At 37.1% G+C, this 21,071-nt stretch overlaps 3 protein-coding genes across 10 annotated transcripts in view; 1 reads left to right on the top strand and 2 right to left on the bottom strand.

The window, feature by feature from the left end:
- Positions 1-858, bottom strand: part of SLC38A6 (solute carrier family 38 member 6) — a 74,426-nt gene extending 73,568 nt beyond the window's left edge. For 6 of the 8 annotated variants that reach the window (XM_060619977.2, XM_078448175.1, XM_060619978.2 and 3 more), the window contains exon 1: positions 750-857. In XM_060619977.2, coding sequence (XP_060475960.1) covers positions 750-854 — 105 coding nt within the window. In that variant the 5' untranslated portion in view covers positions 855-857. Of the gene's footprint in view, positions 1-661 lie in introns of all 8 variants that reach the window. The other 2 variants (XM_060619983.2, XM_060619982.3) reach the window with 2 other exon arrangements.
- TRMT5 (tRNA methyltransferase 5) lies at positions 853-10,780 on the top strand. The gene is made up of 5 exons (XM_078448174.2): positions 853-1,100; positions 2,292-2,947; positions 5,571-5,695; positions 9,622-10,276; positions 10,630-10,780. Exons 1-5 carry the CDS (start codon positions 853-855, stop codon positions 10,743-10,745), a joined length of 1,800 nt encoding a protein of 599 aa, XP_078304300.2. The 3' UTR covers positions 10,746-10,780.
- Positions 10,781-17,355: 6,575 nt separating this feature from the next.
- Positions 17,356-21,071, bottom strand: part of MNAT1 (MNAT1 component of CDK activating kinase) — a 218,820-nt gene continuing 215,104 nt past the window's right edge. Inside the window, exon 8 of the mRNA XM_078448176.1 lies at positions 17,356-17,818. Within this exon, the coding sequence (XP_078304302.1) occupies positions 17,698-17,818 (121 nt within the window). The 3' untranslated portion in view covers positions 17,356-17,697. The remainder of the gene's footprint in view (positions 17,819-21,071) is intronic.

The raw sequence follows: 21,071 nt of genomic DNA, 5'->3' as shown, positions 1-21,071 counted from the left end.
CCCCAATTACTAGGACTGCAAAAGTAATCTCTATATATTTAATGAATTCAGTCAGCTCAAATGCAGGGATGGTAGGGAATACCTTGCAATGACGATATAATAAACAGAAGCAATACACGTTGCTCTACCGAGGATACCCCTGAAAACACCCTCTGCCAAAACAGCATTGGTGAGCAAAGTCCTAGAAACTGTTACAGTCCAGGGACTTGAGTTAAAAAGCCGAGGGCCCCCCTTGCACAGGTTTTAGGGTCAGGGAAGTGCTATGTACTCATTACCAGGCCACCTCTACTCCTTCACCGCTAAGGAGCTCTGTATGAGGTTTCCAGGCACCCAATGACTAAGTCTAGGGAAGAAAAATCTCGTGACTCTGGCAAAAACCTCACAAGACTGTTGGAGGGAACAGGAAGTCGACAAAGACACTAACAGACAGCACTGAGTTACATAACGGCAGGGCTGCTCCTCCAGTCAGGTCCCCAACCTCCAAATGGTGCTGCACCTCTTCCACCTGTGCCCGCGCCTTTACTTTCTCTCTAGGGCATGTTACGCTGCAATCACATTCGTGCACTCGCTGGCTCTCATCTGCGTCTGGCTCCTGACTTTGGGCCCCATCCCCCAAGAGTCAGGCTCCAGGTTCTCCCTTCTCCCCATGCAGCACCCGCACCTCCTTCTTTTCCAGGTCTCATCTGTCAGGCATTTCAGGAAAAAGGCTGCAGGCCTGCAGCACCCAGAAGCTTCCCGAGGAAACTTACGTTGCTTAGCAACGGGCTCAACTCTTCCGCCTCCGCCGCTTCGGACTGCTGGGCCGAGACGTACCAGCTCCGCTCGGCGTTGCTGATCCCCCAGGGCGCCTCCATGCTGCTCGCTGGCCGACAACCAGGTCCATCTGCGAGCTCCTACCTCAGCCTTCCAGTCAATAGTCGCGCGGGAGGCGGGGCGGGGAGCCCGGCCCTTCCGGGTTCCCGTACCGACCGGGGCGGAGAAGAAAGAAGGGAATCGACGGGCTCTGATGACGCTCGCCCCGCCGTGGCGAACCGTGATGATGTCATCGAGGGCCAGCCCTTCCACGAGCGACTCTCTTCCGAGCGGCACCAGAGCATGAGGTGAGGGGGTCTAGACTTGGAGTCAACCGCCGAGCGGCGCCGGGAATTGGGATGGTGACGTTGGTGAAGTGGTGACCGCAGTGCCCCTGATCCGAGAGGCTGAGGGTCAGGCGGTAGTACCCCTCCTCCAAGGTCTGCTCTCCGCCACTCGCTTCTTGGCGCAGGTCGCGAGGTCACCCACCGCCCGGGTGCTGAGCTTGGGCCCTAGTACTGGGTGCGAAGGAATGTGTTTTATCTGTTCAGAAGCTTTCTGATCGAGCCTTTAGCCATATTTTACATGTGGGAAACCGAGACTCCGATTAAGAAATTGCAAGATCACGCAGCTGGGGAACTGCTAGACCAAACTTGAACCCTGACTGTGAAGTTTGAGAATTGCTTCACGGGGTTCTGGGGCAGGGTCCTCTCCCCTTCCAATTATTTCTTTGGTATTCTAGAAGGCAAAGTGAATATCTGATACTATTAATGGAATGGACATAGAACTCTGCAAAGCCCTAGTCCTCAAAATACTGAAACCTCAAGTTATAGACAGGACTTGGGGTAGTGAAGCATTAAAGACAAACAACATACCAATCAATATATTAAGAATACAGGCTCTGAAGTCAGTCAGACAGACCTGGTTTTTAATCCCTGCGCAGCCACTTACAGAAACGAGACTGGATGAATTAACCTACTTCTGACCTTTAGTTTGCTCGTTTACAAAATAAAGATGTGATAACCACACACCTCCCAAGATAGATAATGTGTGTAAAGCATGTAGCACAGCCTCTGATGTAATAAGCACCCATAAGTATCCTAGTAAATATTGCCATTGGTAAAGTCATAAATATAATGACCATTTCATTTAGAGATGGATCGGTTAAGTCAAACGTCAGCCTTCCAATCCCAAACTTATTCTGTAGAAAATTGTGGGTGGAGAGGTTCATTGACTATAGGGAGGCTGATGGGTCACTAAGCCCTTGTCCTGGCAGCAGATGGGTTAAGGTGCAAATTTATTATTTACTACTATAAAAGACAACATATCATGGAAAAGATAGTATACGTCTCACACACCAGTCAGCATTTAGCATATTTAAAACTATAGAATTTAGATTTTTTATTCTTAACCTGTTGTGAACATGTAAGTTTGTAGCTTTCTGTTTTTGTTTTGTTTTTTTAAAGTGCATCCTTTTTTTTTTTTTTTTTCTTTTTTAGGAACTTATGGAGGCAATTTGGATTCTCAAGAATACTTTTCAAAGTGGAAACCTGTAGAATATCTGAATCAGAATCATTGGCTCTACTTGCTTGGACATCACAGATACAGAAACTTAGCAGAGCACCTGGTATTTTCTTGTTGGATCAAAGGAGAAGATTCTCCACCATGACTGAAATAGAAACAAACCAGAGAGACTCTGAATTGTTTTCACCACCCTCTAATGTTCGAGGAATGACAAAACTTGATAGAACAGCTTTTAAAAAGACAGTCACCATCCCAGTACTTAAAGTGAGGAAAGAAATAGTCAATAAATTGATGCGATCCCTTAAAAGGGCAGCACTGCAGCGCCCAGGCATAAAACGTGTAATTGAAGATCCAGAAGATGAAGAAAGTAGACTAGTTATGTTGGATCCCTATAAAATATTTACTGATGGTTCCTTTGAGAGAGCAGAACTCAGTATTTTAAAGCAGCTTAATGTCAGTCCACAGATACATAAATATAATTTGGAACTCACTTATGAAAACTTTAAGTCAGAAGAAATCTTGAGAGCTGTGCTTCCTGAAGGTCAAGATGTGACTTCAGGATTTAGCAGAGTTGGACATATTGCCCACCTGAACCTTCGAGATCATCAACTACCTTTCAAGCATTTAATTGGTAGGTGTGTCTTAGTAATAATATTTATGTGCTAGAAAGTAATTAAGTTCTCATTTTAGTTCTTAAAATGAGTTTCTTAAATGTCAAATTACAGAAGCAGGACATGTTATCATTTTAATTTTAAGCTGCATCTTGAGCTACATACCCTCTCTTTTGAAAGCCATTTTGGAATACTCTCTCCAGAGTGATAGCAAACTCTAAAAATCAGTTCAGGCTTTTCTGTACACAATATACAAGCATAGATTAAACTCAGATTTTTTGCTTTGGCAGAATTCTTTGGCACCTCGTCATTTGGTACATAGGAGTTATTAGGCCCTCAGGACTATGCTGAATTCTAGGTTTCTTAAATTTGAGTGTTTACCATCAAAAGTTCAAGACCCTGTTTATTCATGCTTTGATTTGACTGACTGAGCCTCTTCTATATGTCTGGCGCCATACTTTGTTTTTTAGTGCCCTTAGTCATTTAGAAATGATGCTTTGGGGGACACTTGGGTCACTCGTCAGTTGAGCGTCCACCTTCGGCCCAGGTCATGATCTCATGGTTCATGAGTTCAAGCCCCGTGTCAGGCTCTGTGCGGGCAGCTCAGAGCCTGGAGTCTGCTTCAGATTCTGTGTCTCCCTCTCTCTGCCCCTCTCTGGCTTGTGCTCGGTCTCTCTCTCTCAATCTGTCTCTCAAAAATAAACATTAAAAAAAAAATAATGTTTTTGTATGTTGTATCTCTGTAAGCCCAAGTTTGAGCCTGGGTCCTTTATCCTTTGGGAGAAGAAAGAAGTAGAAGACTAATCAGGATTGCAGTTGTCCTTCTACAAATATTTGATGTCCGTGTATTCTCCAGATTTTTTTTTTCTTTTTAATGTAGAGTAATTGTCAGAACTTTTGAGAATTATTTTCACCTTTAACATGTTCTCAGGGCACCTGTATGGCTCAGTTGGTTGACTGTCCAATTCTTGATTTCAGCTCAGGTCATGATCCCAAAGGTCGTGGGATCAAGCCCTCTGTCAGGTTCCATGCTGAACATGGAGCTTGCCTGGGATATTCTCTCTCTCTATTATCTCTCTTTCTCTCTCTCCCTCTCCCTCTCTCTCTCTCTCTCTACCCCCCCTCCTCTCTCTCTTGCTACCCCTCTGCCCCACTCCCCAGCTTGCTTGCACTCTCATGCTTTAAATAAAATAAAATAAAATAAAATGTAGTTCTCAGTATTTTGCATGATTAGGATTTCAGAAATATGCTATTATGCATTTCCTTTGTTTTTACTGATGAAAGGGACTGATAATGCACAACGATAACACAATAAATAATTAAGCAGATCTTTATAATTATGCCTGGGTACAAATGTCAAAGATAAGCTTTGCTATGTATGAGTCATCGCCTGTCAGAACTCAAAACATCCCTTTTGGCATCCCTATTTTATTCAGGGCCCTCCTAGATTAAAAGTGAAGCATTTTCATCCAGTGGTAATTTTAAAGCTTTTGCCATAGACTTTCAGTTTGTTTTTTTTTATTTCATTCCTCATTTCAAACTATTATACCTTAAAAATTGACTTCTGATACCTGAAGCAGAACAGGATAAGAATAATGATTGGCTAGAGTCATATTCAAAATCAGGTATCTAATTATCAAAAAGAAATTGGACAAATTCTGGTTATATATCAGCATGTTTGTATTATTGAGCACTTTTTACTAACTTTCAAATCAAGTTATCTTTCTTTATGCAATGACATGACATATAGATTCTTATAATTTTTTTAAGCGCTAACAAAAAAGTAGACTTTAAGTAAAGGGCATCAATATACCATTTCTGGTGTATTTTATTTGTAGCTCTTTCTGTTCTGGCAAATATTTGACAAAAAGCACAATTTAATTAAATGAACATTTTACTTAGATAAGACTCTAAATAATCTGTTTCTTTTATTTGAAAACTTATTTTACTGGTATGTATTTCCAAAGTGGGGGCATCTTTTTTAAGTACATAGTAAAGCAGACATTTGATTAGGTCAGTGGGAACAGGCTGGTGATTTTAGAGATAATTTGTTGCAATGGTCCTTATACTTTTCCTTTCTGTTCTTTACCTTATGGTCTACTTTTTTGCTTATTGTGGTGTATTGGTCCGTTTGAGATTTAATTTAAAAAAAAAAAAAAAAAAAAAGGAAAACTATTAGATAGACTGAAACTCCTCAAAAATTTTTCTTTAAAAATGTACCCATATAGGGTGGCTGGGTGGCTCATTCGGTTGTGTCCAGCTCTTGATTTCAACTCACATCATCATCTCACAGTTCGTGAGTTTGAGCCCTACCTTTGCACTGTTAGTGCAGAGCCTGCTTAGGATTCTCTGCATCTCTCTCTGCCTCTCCACTGCTCTTGTGCACACTAGCTCGCTTACTCTCTCTCTCAAAATAAATAAATAAAAACTTGTGTACCCATATGGTTTTTTGTCTTTGTATTAGAGGCTGGCAGACATTAATTAACTTTGCTAATCCACTGAATTTTTAGAATTGCATGCCACGATATACACACTAGATGCAACTTGTGTCTATAACCAAAAGAAATACAGTTTATTTCCATTTTATATTTTCAGTTTTATTTTGCAACCGATTGGCAATATTTATGAATTCTCATCTTTTAGGTCAAGTTATGATTGACAAAAATCCAGGAATCACCTCAGCAGTAAATAAAATCAATAACATTGATAATACGTACCGAAATTTCCAAATGGAAGTGCTGTCTGGAGAGGAGAACATGATGACCAAGGTATGGAATATCTTATTGTCTCCTAGGTACAGATTATATCAAGATTAATGTTTAGAATCAGAATAGATGTCAAAGATTAAAAGTATTTATAATAACCCAATATTGATGAGTATGTGAGAATGTGAGCATTTATATATCCTTTTGATGGAAGTGCAAATTTGATACAAATATTCAGGAAGAGTATATGGTAAAAATTGCCATTTTGAATAGGTACCTCCTTTGACCTAGGATTCCATTTACGGGAAGTTATCTCAAGGATATAATTGGAGAAAATTGTAGTGATGTGTATGTACCAGGTTCTACAAAGGAATAGAAACAACCTAAATGTTCATCAGAGACTTGATTAAATTTTGGTATAACAACACAATGAAATACTCCATCATTATAGATTATTGAGCTCCACACTTACTAAAATAAATTGCCCAGTGATAGGTTAAGTGACAAAAACACCAGTTGTAGAGTAGTATATATATACATAGCTCCATTTTAACTAAATATGTATGTAAATATGCACATATATCAGAATGTTAACAGTGGGCATATTTTTATTTGATATAGTAGTTACTAGTGACCTTTGTTCTCATTTTTATACTCTTCTACGGAGCACATATTTCTTTTATAAGAAAAACAAAACAAACCTATTTCAAAGAAAAAATATTTTTAATATGTAGGAAGAGATTCCTGGGGTAAACCACTTTCTCATCCTCTACCCCCAAAATCCTCTGAAGTGCTGGATAATATAAACATTTTTTTGATTTAAAAGTCTTAGATAATTATGTGTTAATATTATGTGAAATTTTGTACCCAAGCTAGGAAATAGGTTAACTTCTCTCCATAACTTGATAAAAATTTTAATAACAAAGTCCACTCTTAAGATGTTAGATGTATCTTTGTTGGTTCCAAGTTTTTATTTAAATACTAGTTAGTTAACTAATAGGGTAATACTGGTTTCAGGTGTTGAATTTAGTGATTCATCACTTACAGATAACACTCAGTGCTCATCGAAACAAGTGCCCCCCCTTGATGCCCATCACCCATTTAGCTCCCCGCCACCTCCCATCCAGCAACCCTCAGTTCTCTATAGTTAAGAGACTTAAGCTCTTATGGTTTGCTTCTCGCTTTTTTTTTTTTTTTTTTGCCTTCCTATATGTTCATCTGTTTTGTTTCTTAAATTCTATATGAGTGAAATTATATGGTATTTGTCTTTCTCTCGCTGACTTCTTTCTCTTAAACAGGACTTTATAAAACCCAGGAGAGTTTATGCAAAATAACTATTTTTTAAGATTCTGGGCCACATAGATTTAGGTGAATATTTTAAGTATAAAATTATTTCTCCATAATTTAATTGTAACAGAATATTAAAACACCATTTACTACATACTTACTATTAGGCCTGAGCTAATGTTTTAAATATAACAAATCCTTAGAAGCCCACAAGATAATAGTGGTTATTTTGTTTTGTTTTAAATTTATTTATTGTTTAATCTACATGCAAGTTAGTTAGCATATAGTGCAACAATGATTTCAGGAGTAGATTCTTTAATGCCCCTTACCCATTTAGCCCATCCCCTCTCCCAGAGCCCCTATGGCAACCCTCTGTTTGTTCTCTGTTTAAGAGTCTCTTATGTTTTGTCCCCTCCCTGTCTTTTTGCTTCCCCTCCCTAATGTTCATCTGTTTGGTATCTTAAAGTCTTCATATGAGTGACGTCATGTGATATTTGTCTTTTTCTAACTGGCTAATTTCACTGAGCATAATACTCTCCAGCTCCATCCACATAGTTGCAAATGGCAAGATTTCTTTCTTTTTGATTGCCAAGTAATACTCCAGTGTGTGTGTGTGTGTGTGTGTGTGTGTGTGTGTGTGTGTACACGTATATATACACCACATCTTCTTTATCCATTCATCCATCATGGACATTTGGGTTCTTTCCATATTTTGGCTATTGTCGATAGCGCTGCTATAAACATTGGGGTGCGTGTGCTCCTTCGAAACAGCGCATCTGTATCCCTTGGGTAAATATAATGGTGGTTGTTTCTAATATTCTCTTTATGCAGATAAAGTAACAAGGAATGACTGAGCTGGATTTTTGGAGCCAGGCGTCTGACTCCAGAGTCCATGCATGATCTTTCCCTGTATAACGTCCACGGCCTACTGCTTGTGTGTATTGTGTGGGGTCTGATCTGGCAAGTAAGATTTGAATGTGAGTGCTTTGCTGGTATCCGTGCTTATCTCAGCATACTGATTGAGTGCTGCTTCTTCTTCATTTGGTACTGCCCTTTAGGGTACTTCCTTCTCAGAGATCTAAAAGTTCTCAGAAACTTCTGTAATTTTTTAAATGGCTTCTGATTGATTTCTTAAGTCAACTGAAGTTTGTTCTTAGGATATATTTTATATTTAACATTTATACCATAAAGTAAATGCAAAAACTCAGTATAATTTCTTTACTACAAACAGAATCACATTTAATTTTAGGAGCTCAAGCAGCATAAGTACTTTCTGTGTCTATTGTGAGTAAAAAGATTCCTGAGAGTGAATCGGGCTGAAAGTAATGCTGAGTGAATTAGGTTGAAAGACAGTATGAGTAAAATCAGAAGGATACTTAAAGTCTAATTTTTTAAAAGTAGTACTATGCTTCACCTTAAAAAGGGGGAGTAGGAAGGATATTTCAGGAAAAGCATCCCAAGACATATTCAGACCTTCCAGGTTATAGATCTAGAGAGTTTTAGTTACCAGAATAATGAAGGAACGTTTCCAACTCTGGAGACTTAACGTGGCCAGAGCATCTGATGTGGTTGGAAGGAAAACATATTTACACAAATTTGAAAGCAAAATATTCCATGAAGGCAGAATATAGAAGATGTATCTCTCTCAGATTTGTAGAACTTAGGAACTTTTCTGGCCTTTTGATTCTTCATCCAGTAAAACAAGGGGCTTAAAATGAAGGCTGAGGTCACATTACATGACTATAATTTTAGTTTTGTTTTCTATTTTCTAACATGCTTATGATCGTTCCCCCAAAAAAATGGCACAAAGTCTTAAAATTTTAAATTTCAAGACTTAGCTTCACTAAATATATTTAGTTTAATCCATGAAAACTCAAATTTGGGAAAAGAGAAAGTAGGGGAAGGATTTGTTCTATACACTGGCTAAAATTTGTAGATACGAACCTTGCAAAATCCAAGTAACTATCTAAAAACATAGTAAAATACCTCAAAATCCAATATGTACATGGCACATCTTTTCTTTCCCAAGATTTTTTTTAACGTTTTTTATTTATTTCAAGAGAGAGAACGTGCACACACAAGCTGGGGAAGGGCAGAGAGAGAGGGAGAAAGAGAACCCCAAGCAGGCTTCATGCTGCCAGTGCGGAGCCCAGCGCGGGGCTCGATCTCACGAACCGTGAGGTTGTGACCTGAGCTGAGATCAAGAGTTGGATGCTTAACTGATTGAGCCACACAGGTGCCCCAGTACAAGACACATCTGTCATGCCTCCCTCTTACAGAATGAAAATTAAGGAAGCTTATTTGCTGAGGGGAATGCTGTCTGCAACTTCAGCTAGTCCTCATGAAGATATGTGTTGTGTTGTTTCAAATTACAGGTTTATTTCCCTCTCTGTCAGGTGACAAAATAGAGTAGGAGTAAGCCAGTCAATTGGCCTGTCTGAAAAATGCCTTATGTGATTTGGGAACCACTTTATGACCGGGTAGAATGAGACGGAGAGTCATTTGGCTTTAAAGAGAGGACTTTTCTTAGGTCAAAGTCTAATGTGAGGTGTTCACTGGCTTCAAGAATAGCATAAACACCAGAATTCTAATTAAAATGCAGTTATTTGCTCCTAAATTTAAATGTGTGGGCATACCCATCCAGTGTCCATGGCTGGAATTTAAAACTAAACAGGTTAACCAAGGTATAATACCTTTTTCAGGTTCGAGAAAACGGCTACACCTATGAATTTGATTTTTCGAAAGTCTATTGGAATCCTCGTCTCTCTACAGAACACAGTCGTATCACAGAACTTCTCAAATCTGGAGATGTGCTATTTGATGTTTTTGCTGGGGTTGGGCCTTTTGCCATTCCAGTAGCAAAGAAAAATTGCACTGTATTTGCTAATGATCTCAATCCTGAATCCCATAAATGGCTATTGCACAATTGTAAATTAAACAAAGTGGACCAAAAGGTGAAAGTCTTTAACTTGGATGGGAAAGACTTCCTTCAAGGACCAGTCAGAGAAGAGTTAATGCAGCAGCTGGGACCACTGTCAAAAGAAAGAAAACACTCTGTGCACATTGTCATGAACTTGCCAGCAAAGGCTATTGAATTTCTCAGTGTTTTCAAATTGCTTTTAGATGGGCCGCCATGTGGCATTGAGCTCCTTCCCATAGTGCACTGTTACAGCTTTTCCAAAGACCCTAATCCTGCTAAGGATGTTCAGCAGCGAGCTGGGGCTGTGTTAGGCATTTCCTTGGAGGCATGCAGTTCAGTTCACCTAGTAAGAAATGTAGCCCCTAACAAGGAAATGTTATGTATCACCTTTCGGATTCCTGCTGCTGTGCTCTACAAGAACCAGACCCTAACTCTAGGTGAGCAATTTCTGGGAAATTAAATGTAAACTATAATACTTTTCATGTAGCTTTTAATATTTATTAAATTTGGAAATAGGTTAAACTAATTCTAGTTAGATATTTCGGTTCAAGATTCTTTGCCACTCAATTGTGACTGGTTTCTCACAATTTTACGAATTTTAGCATGACATACACACTATTTAGTCTAGCAGAAGGTTATTTCATTATAATAATAAATCTGCAGTCATGTTACTATTTTATGTATACGTTGAGTATTCAGAATCTTTAAAATGCCTATATTATTTGCTTTTTAAAGGTATTTTCCAATGTTAATTCTCTTACCTAATAACGGTTTTTTGGCTTTGTTACAGAGAATCAGGACGACCCACCTCTTAAACGCCAGAAGACAGATAAAGTCTTTTCAGAAGAAAAAACTCAAATTGCTTCAGTCACTTCATTGGAAATGTCTTCTCCATCTCCCCATTAGACCTTTATGTAATAAAATATAATGATTTCATAAAATTTTAGCATTCATTTTAGTACTGAACACTTATATTTTACCCTTGCTGTTGTAAGTTATCAAATTAAAATTTAAATAAGTCTATTTTATCTAAGTGATAATAATTAGATTATAATCTTATAATCTGAATTAGGTCTAATTTTGTATTAGATACATATATTTAAATATTGACTGTCTCCTGGGAAAATAGTTTTTGAAGGTGGGATAATTGCCTGCTAACAATCACTTTGCAGTGATCCCCAGTTGGAGAATATGCCTAAATTTTATATAAGTACCCCTACACTAGTAATAAAAAATGAAATTATTTAGATCAGGAATGGTAAACCATGCCTGACAAGCCAAATCTAGCCTACCACCTATTTTTGTACGGCAAATAAATGACCTGAGAATGGTTCTTATACTAACGGTCGAAAAAGAATTTTAGAAATCTTGTGACATGAAAATTGTATGAAATTTGAATTTCAGTGTCCATAAATACAGTCTTATTGGAATACATCATGCTCGTTTGTTTACATGCTGTCTGTGGCTGCTTTTATGGTATTAAAGCAGAGTTGAGTAGTTTACAACACGGACAGGAAGTGATTCTCCTCAGTTCTTACTGCTGCTCAGCACACTGCACATCGCAGTGACATGGTTGTAACTCAACAGCATCTTGAATGCCATGTAAATCACCAAGCTTTAAATACATTATTATTACTAGTGTATAGCCATCCTTTCAAAACAAGAAAACTGGACTTCTAATGTGCTTTGAAGGCACAGTGGAGTGTCAATTATTTTGATAATTAATTAGATAACAAAGAATCTATACCTGAGCTAAATTACAATATATGTTGACATTACCAATAGAAGCACTCATCTAGTATTTCACTCACAGGCAAGCAACTGTCAGAAAAACTAGAAATTTAATCTAGAAATATCTCAAATGAGCAGACTTCCTCACAAAATAAAAAATGAAAATGAGGGTGCAACTGAAATAAGTCTCTAAGGGACTCTCGCAACCCCATCAAGGAAAGCCATTTACTGATGGCGAGTTAATTGTATTTGAGTGCAGCAGCCAAAGAAATGTATCCAGGGAAAGTAAAATTGTTTGAGACTGTTTGTTGGCCTTTTGGAAAAAACAGTTGCTCAAAAAGTTTGGGACACTGGGAACAAAATCAAGTCAATTAAAAAGGTAAATGAGTCTGATTCTTGATGAGTTGATAGATGTTACTACTACTGCTCAGGTCTTATTTATTTGAGACATCAGTGCTGAGTTTGAAGTTGCTGAAGAATTAAGCTTCTATGAATACTCTGCATGGAACAACTATGGGTGAGTATTTTTAAAGAAGTTGAGAAAACAATTCTTTACAACCTGAAGTGGAATCTGCTATGATGTGTTACAACTGATGGTGGTAAAAGATATGTGAAGTAGAAAAAGACCTGAGCCTGGGTGGCTCAGTCATTTGTGTCCAACTTGGGCTTAGGTCATGATCTCACAGTTTGAGTTCGAGCCCCGCGTTGGGCTCTGTGCTGATGGCTCAGAGCCTGGAGACTGCTTCGCATTCTGTGTCTCTCTCTCGCTTTGCCTCTCCCCCACTCGTGCTCTCTCTCAAAAATAAACAAACATTAAAAAAAAAAAAAAAAAAAGACCTAGTTGGGAGAAATATAGAGAGCTTGGTAAAACCTGTGGTTATTCACTCCTTTCTTCACCAGCAAGTTCCCTGCAGAAGATATTTGAACCTGCCATGTGTTACTGAACTAGTGGTGTCAATACTAAGTTTCATTTGCTTTCATGGCTCCTAACCACCCTCAAGTCCTTTAATTTTTGTCAGAAATTGAACTTGAATCTGAATCTGCCTTGTTCAACATGAGTTTGATTTGCTTAGTAATTGTCAAGTTTGATTGCAATTTTTCTTTCTAAAAAAAAAAATTTTTTTTTTTTAACGTTTATTTATTTTTGAGACAGAGACAGAGCATGAACAGGGGAGGGTCAGAGAGGGAGACACAGAATCTGAAACAGGCTCCGGGCTCTGAGCTGTCAGCACAGAGCCCGACGTGGGGCTCGAACTCACAGACTGTGAGATCATGACCTGAGCCGAAGTCGACCGCTTAACTGACTGAGCCACCCAGGCGCCCCTGATTGCAATTTTTCGAGTTCAAGGTCAAGACTGAAATTTTTCTTAACAAGAGGAACCACTCTTAAACATTATTCTAGAACACTGAATGGCTCTGGAAATTAGCTTTTGCTAATGACTTGATAATATTTCTTAAAGGTTTTAACCTATAATTATAAAGCAAACAACTTTAATGTGAAACTGCGGTAGTCATTTCAACAGACATTTGAATCACAGTATCTTTTGTTCCACATTTCTCATGCTGTCAAAAACTAAAACAAGAAACAAGATTTCCACTTTCAAATTAGCAGTAGAGATATTTTCTGTGTTCAGCATTTTTTCGGACCTTGGCAAAAATGCAAAGGAAATTTACATATTTCAAAATCTATTTACCATAATTGAGCTTCTACCTAATGTTCAATTGGAAGTGATTAATGTGTGCTATGTAATGACATGCTAAAAGGCAGGTATCAAGGGAAGAATCTAATAGAGTTCTACAAATGCCTTCCAAGTGATGAATATACCCAATTAAAATCATATGCTTCTGGATTGGTGCCAGTATTTGGTAGTATATATCTATGTAAAAAAAGACATTTTTAAATCTCATCACAGATAACTATATAACAGGTAATCATTTACAACTGATTTTGATAGGAAATACTTAGAACCCCAATTAAAGGAACAAGGTGCTCTTCTCCTTGAGCTACAATGTAACTAGACACACTCAATTATATTTTGAATTTTGTTCATTAAAAACAGTGTGCTAACTTATTTTATCACAAAGCCTAAAATATTTACTGTTTGGCCTTACAGAAAGGTTTGAGGACCACTCATCTAAATCACTGATTACAAACTCAGATGCCTTCAGAAGCAAGTAGGTAATATAAACAGGTGAAGGCAATAAATGGTAAAAAGTGTAGGAAAGTAATGAATTAGAGCCCTCATTCCTTATCTAAAGGCACTGAAAATTGATTCTGAAAATCAACCAAAACTATCCTCTGCAAGACCTTGGGGGTTAATTCAGTTTGGGACTTCTAATTTTCTTCCCTTCCCTCCCCTCCAAATGAGGAGTATGTAGGTCAAGGGTCAGTATGCTTCCTGTTAAGAACCAGATAGTATTTTAGGCTTTGCAAGCCATAAGGTCTGTGTTGCTGCTCAACTCCGTCATAGTAGTACCCCAGAGCAGCCATAGACAATACATGCACTATATGCCAAAACAACTTTCATTTATGGACAGTGAAATCTGAATTTTTTATGCTTTTTACTTGTTAAAAAGTATGTGTTTTGGCTTTTTTCAACCTTAAGAAATGTAGACAATTCTAGCTCATGGAACATACAGAAACAGGCACCAGCTGGATTTGGCCAGGGGTCCATAGTTGGCCTTCTGCTCTAGGTGAAGAGAATTTTAATATGCAAGTAGGAATGGGATTTTTTTCCCTAGTATTGTACATTGACCTACTAGGTTGTAAATACTAACTAGGGGTACAAATGATGTTCTTATTCATACATGTAAAGTGGTAAGATTCTTGCCTCTATTTAGTCACCCCTTAGACAAAATATGCAGTATATAATTGTAAAGGAAATGGAATCCTTAAAAGCCTCTATTAACATTTTAACTCCTCCCCCCTTTTCCCTCAGAGTGGATAAGTGAATGTACGATTATTTCATTATTTAAATTTAGGCCCATCCTAAAGTTTTTAATGGGATACCTGGTAACTGAACTCTTGATGTCCACTAGAAAATGACAGGTGGAAAGCTCAGTAGATCCATCTTTTTAAAAATTTTCCCCCACAATTATTTATTTTTGAGAGAAAGAGCATGAGTGAGGGAGGGGCAGTGAGAGAGAGAGAGACAAAATCAGAAGCAGGCTCCAGGCTCTGAGCTGTCAGCACAGAGCCCAACATGGGGCTTGAACTCACAAACTGAGATCATGACCTGAGCCGAAGTTGGACACTTAACTGACTGAGCCACCCAGATGCCCATACAATTGTTCAACTTTGTTAGCTTTTGACAAGTTTTTCTGCCACCTTAATTGGATTTTGAAATGATCGCCTGACCACCATTTGACAGCCTAAAGATAACATCTAAGAGAATTAGATCAAATATTTATTGAATGAAATTAAATACTAATAGTGCATCCCGACCATGATGTAAACCATATTCAATACCATTAATATCTGCTTCCCAAAGGAAGGTAGTTAATAGTCCAATCATGTTCTACATAATGAATTTCTCCCAAGGATATAAACAAGGTTATTAAGTTGATGTCATTTATATACCGTAAAATAACTAGACACTTCATCTTTAAAGCTTCCTGGAAGTCTTAGAAAGTTTGACTACTCAAACTTGATTCTACACAGCTGTTGTTTATAATAAGCTTGACAATTTGACAGTCATCTCTGGAGCATGGACTTCTGACCACTTGGGTTCAAATCCACTGTGCTACTTTTAAGTTGTATTGACCTTTGGCAAGTTAGTTAACCTCCCTATGCCTTGGCTTCTCCATATGTTAAAATGGGTACAATAATACTAGCAGTGTAAAGACTAGATGATAATACACAGTGCATGAAATGCAGTGCTTGGGGCATAGGTATCGCTCAGTAGTTGCTAGCTATTGTTTCTGTGCTAGTGTTGTACAATGTTAAATTACAATGTAAATGTACTTAATTCATGTAGAAGAAAGATTTGTACAGCATTTTGTCTCTGAAAGAGGAAATCACTGGGAAGATAGGGGATAACCTCATTAATTCAGAATATTTGTTATTTAGTGAATTGTCAGTAAGTTACCTTTCACCATTCCCTTTGATCTAATAGGGTTAGTTAGCAACTTATTTGGCCTATTGAACAAGGTATGGCAATAGTAAGGGCAAAATATTTACAAATATATAAAGGTTTTGGAATTCAATTTATTTGCCAAATCAGATGCAGGCAATTTCTACAATAAGGTAGGTTTGAAAAAAGTTTCGAAAGCCTTTGAACTGTTCTATTAATTAGTTCATTTAAATACATTATACAAGGCACTAAGAACAAGTAATAGTGTTTCTTTTGTGAAGACTGGATACTGTAATTTGGCAGCTGAGTACAGCAAAGCCTTAACCGTAAGCCCAATGTTCTCACTATTCTTTGAACAGATTTATAGACTGTACTTAAAACCCCAATCCTCAATTGGAGAATGCTGATATGAAAAACAGGATGCAGCCTGATAGAGTATAGATAGGAATAGACTTTAAAAAAAGGTTTCAATTCTAGCTTTTTATTAACTTGTTTATATTATCTTAGCCTACTCAATTATTTGATGCCTTGGTTTTCTGTTATCAAAGATAGTTAGAACTACAGTTGACCCTTAAACAACACAGGAGTTGGGGCACTGTTACCCACCCCCCGACACACACATTGGAAAATCCACATATAACTTTTGACTCCCTCCAAAACTTAACTATTAATAGCCTACTGTTGACCAGAAGCCATAACAAACATAACAGTCAATTATGCATATTTTGTATGTTATACATTTTATACGCTATATTCTTACAATAAAGTAAGCTTAGAGAAAAGAAAATGTTAAGAAAATCATAAGGAAGAAAAAATACTTTTACAGTACTGTACAAAAAAAAATCCACATATAAGTGGATCCATATAGTTTAAACTTCTTCAAGGGTCAACTGTATTGTAAAGATAAAGATATACCTCTAAAATTAATACCTGCTTAGTCAAATAAGATGGAGTTGTTACATAAGGATATTCCACCCTAATGTAACCACAAATCTTGTTTCACATAACTTTCCTCCCATGAAATTAACATCTGTTGTGATGGACATTTGATAGGAAATCCCTTAATTTCCTTGAGAAAGTATGTCCCGTACCCAGTGGTCTATGTAACAGACTCGTGTAAGATTGAGATGCTACAAATATCCGTCCTGTCCACATCCAGCTCTAAGCAAAATCCTGGGTATACCAAAAGCCTTTGAAGTTTCAACAGAAACTATATCAGAGTCTGCAATTTACTCTGGGAAATTTCGTTTAAAATGTATCCATTCCAGTCTCCAAGGTTTCATCATAAAATGAGCTCACATTTGAAGTGAAAGGTGCCATTTAGGTATTAAATTTTATTAACTTATTTCTTTGAATTTGTCATTAAAGCAGGTTAATACTCTCATCTGGTTTATCCTAAGTGTGGCTCACAGCTGGGAACTATAATACCTTGATCGAGGTTGTCTCACTTTCCACTGCTCAAAACAGGCACTGAGTCCTTAAAATTGAGAGAACGGCATTATCATAGGTCAAGTTTTACTTGCCACAACCTGCTGGTAGAAGGAAATATATCCACTTGTCTGGACTAGTATTAAGAACATTGGGGGAGGGGGGAAGGAACATTTTATGAGAAGAAATAATAGACTTGGATATTAACACTAAATGTCGTATTCAAAATGGCATTTTAAAATGTGTTCAAGTAAAACACTGTAATAAGAGAAAAACCACAAAACTTAATATAAAGTCTAGCTTTATTTTTAAAAAGATTTTACAAGTCTGTCAACCTCAAGCATACATAGGTGAATTATTCATATCTTCCATCAGATGAAGTTTACAGCTTCGATCCCTCTCAGAAAAATATAAGTAAAAAATAAATCTTTTTCACATATATTTGTCCACTATATTACTCAGCTTAGTTCTGAAATTTTCTCTTATAAATACTTTAACACAGCTGCTAATGTGGTGGTACTGTTGTGGTGCAGCTGCATATGGCTATACTTTTACAAGTCTGCTTTACTTTTGCTAGTTCCCTGGTTCGGCTCCAAGGTCCAAATCTTATAAAGAAGAAATAAAGGTTAACTGGGCTGCCAGAAAAGCCCACTGAATGCATCCTGTAGCGCTCTGTGACAAGCCAGAGAAGAAGTATAGCCTCCAGCGAGATCCTGTGGAGAGGCAGCTCTGACATGGTTTAAATACCTAAAACAAAACAAAAAGTGTAGCATTGATATAGAAAGCATATATAAATTGGTAACATTTTAAAAAGCAATAGTAAAACTGATGCAAATTTTAAAGAGGAATTCTGAGACTGAAATGTTCAGACATTCTAAATGCATTACTATTTTTTAAAAGGAAACTCACCAACTATATAGAGAGAGCGCCTAAACTCGTTTAATGAGTTTATTGTAAAGCAAATTACATTAAGATCTTAAAACAGCTCTCAAGGAGGTTTCAAAAATAATACTGGCTATTAAAATGCCCACTGTTCCCAATTTTTAAATGTTTACTTATTTACTTTGAAAGAGAGAGCATGCACAGGGGAGGGGCAGAGAGAGGGTGGGAGAGAGAGTCCCAAGCAGGCTCAGGGTGACAGCGCAGAGCCCGATGACACCGGGCTGGATCTCAGGAACCCTGTGAGATGATGACCTGAGCCAAAAATCAAGAGTCAGGTGCTTAGAGGACGGAGCCACCCAGGCATCCTTCACTGTTCCCAATTTTTAGAAATTACTTGTCTTGTTGGCTATTGTTTGGGTACCTAACTGCTATTCTCCTTCTGGCATACTCTTAATAAATAAATACATAGTATCATAATACTATTGTATTAATATTTTACATAAATATTGAATGTTTTGCATAAATGAATTCTGAAACAAATACTTAAATGAAGGAGGGTTGAAAAATATACTAGTTACTTCAAATTTACTTCAGTATTACAAAAATATATTGTCTCCTTCCTCACATGAGAAATCTCTGAAAGCCTGATTTCAACAGAATGTCCCAATTAGTAAATACAGAAGTCTTTTGAACTGTCTCAAAAGACAGTGTAACAGAAACCACTTTTCTCCAATCATACATATATTATTTAGCAATTAAAACTCTCTACCTTGGTAAAGGTAGACAAACAAGCCTAAAATATAGGACAATCCTAGACAAAGAAGGTCAACTTGTTAGCATGACTAACAGCATCGTTGGAAAACAAATATTTCCAGCTTTGCTTTAATGCCTAGTTTAAGAAACCACATTGTTTCTTCAGGCCTCAGGAAGTAAAGGAGCTTCACCCACCTTAGAATTACGGGTATGGCAAATGAATAAATCAGGTACCAGAACATTTTAATAACTTGGAAACTTTTCTACTCATTCATTCAAACTTCCTGTGTGTCAAAGTCTTGATGCATGAGCAACTTATTATTTCTAACATAATAACAAGTCTGTTTTTCATTTGTATCCATGTTTAATAAGGTTGTGTGATTAAAAAATATATGGCAATATAAGAGGCCAAAGAGAAAAAGTGGCCAAAGTAAGACGCAACATAAGCTCCTGGAATTGGCTATAATTTATTCACACTACCACAAATCAAGGTGTTAACTCAATTCTTTGCTTCTCTGCCAAGGGTGAAAGGGGAAAGCAGAAGGAGAAAGGTAATATTTACTGAGCAATGATCTACAAACTTTTTGATAGTGTATTTATAGCAGTAAAAATATTTGAGCATGCATTTCCAATATTTGTATACTTATTTATAAATTATATACTTACTGCATTAATATATAGTGAATAATTATATAACATACTAATATAGAAGGATATTATAAAATATATATGAATATTCAAAGGAGATAAAAATATTTCAACCAAAGTTCTAATATTTTCTCCCTGTATCCATCTTCTGTACGTTGGTGAATGTATCCCACTTTCGAGGCTGTTATTAAACAGTCATTGTCAAACTCCTGATAGAACCTTATGTCCCATGGGATTTAAACAGGGATTCACCCACCAAACCTACCACATGGACAGAAGAAATATCTGCTTATTTCACCCCAGGACACAATAAAATGTCCACTGTTAAGACTGTGATGCATCAGAAATGATGTAAATTAGATAAGTCACCTCAGAAGTCTAAAAATCAACCTGGAACAGCATAAAATCCATTTCTCTCCAGTGAGATCTCAAAAACCATCACACAAATAAGTAATATTTTTACAAGTATCTTGGAAATGAAATGTTCCATTCCTGATACAAGTTTCAGGTAAGTTTTATCCATATACCAGACACTACTATATTAACCTTCCTTTCCTCAGACCCTCAAAAGAAAAGGACAGTCTTCGATCCAGTGGCTGTTCTCTCCTGGCAAAATTCAGGTACACCGGAGAATGTCTGTCAACCTTAAGAAGCCAACTATCATGAAGAGAATTGGTTTTCATAGCTGTAATAGAAACCGCTGTGCAACTAGTTGTTTTGATTCATCACATTTTGGTACAACTTGCTTCTGGGAAAGTTGAGTCATACCATTTCTGGCTTGGCAATTCAAGCATAAACTTGAAGTGTACATACAGCTTTTTATATGTTATCCTGAGAAACCTGAAACAGCTGCACTGCTGGCAGGAAAACACAGGACCACCAGTAAAATATCCAAAACAGTTGCATCTTTTAATTTATGACCGTGCACTGTTTCCATAAAGAGTATATAAAACAGTTCAACATTTTATAGGTAAAATGTAATAAACAGTCATACTCATTGATGCCATAAATGTGTAAAAAAAGTTTATTTAAAATGATTAATTAGTGTTCGAAAATAGGGTTTCTTGAACAGTCATAATCCAGAGCAATGAACAAACATTTTAAAATTTTAGTTATTAATGCTAAGTTGTAGATTCTTACTGCCAAAATCAAGTCAATTAAAATTTCTTTGCATAGCACTGAAGAAAATACACTTCCCTTCTAGCAATCATTTACATTAAACATGTCTGTGAGTATAGTTCTTTAAAGACCTGCTTATTTACATTACTGTTTTTGATCTCTAGGGCTACACAAAATAGTTACTGTTAAATATTTCAATCTATTTTCACCATGGCAACTTACATTAATTCCAATTAAAAAAAAAAAAACCCGTAATTCATTCTTGGTACTCAACTGTGGGCTTTTATTTTCTAGGTATTTTAACTTAATGTTCTTAAACCCTTTAATTATTGTGGTACACCAAAGTATTGTAAAGGATCTGACACGCTGAAACCACACAATGAGAATTTAGCATTTTGCCTGCTTTTTCACATTAATCCCCATCTGTGTTGTTTTAATTCTTTCATGACCATTACAAGTACATCACTGAATAGGATTCCTGGGGTTTCTGGCAAAGGTCAGTATCATTTCATGTACACCTTTATATAACAGAATGAGGAAGAAGTCTTAGCCAAATTTATTTCTAAAAGTCAAGCTCAGTTGGATTTTGGAGCCTGGA

The sequence above is a fragment of the Panthera onca genome, chromosome B3, assembly GCF_046562875.1.
Source record: "Panthera onca isolate mPanOnc1 chromosome B3, mPanOnc1 haplotype 2, whole genome shotgun sequence".
In the NCBI taxonomy this organism is placed as follows: domain Eukaryota; kingdom Metazoa; phylum Chordata; class Mammalia; order Carnivora; family Felidae; genus Panthera; species Panthera onca.
Note: the sequence above shows the minus strand (reverse complement) of the source record. Positions and strands in the feature narration are given on the sequence as shown.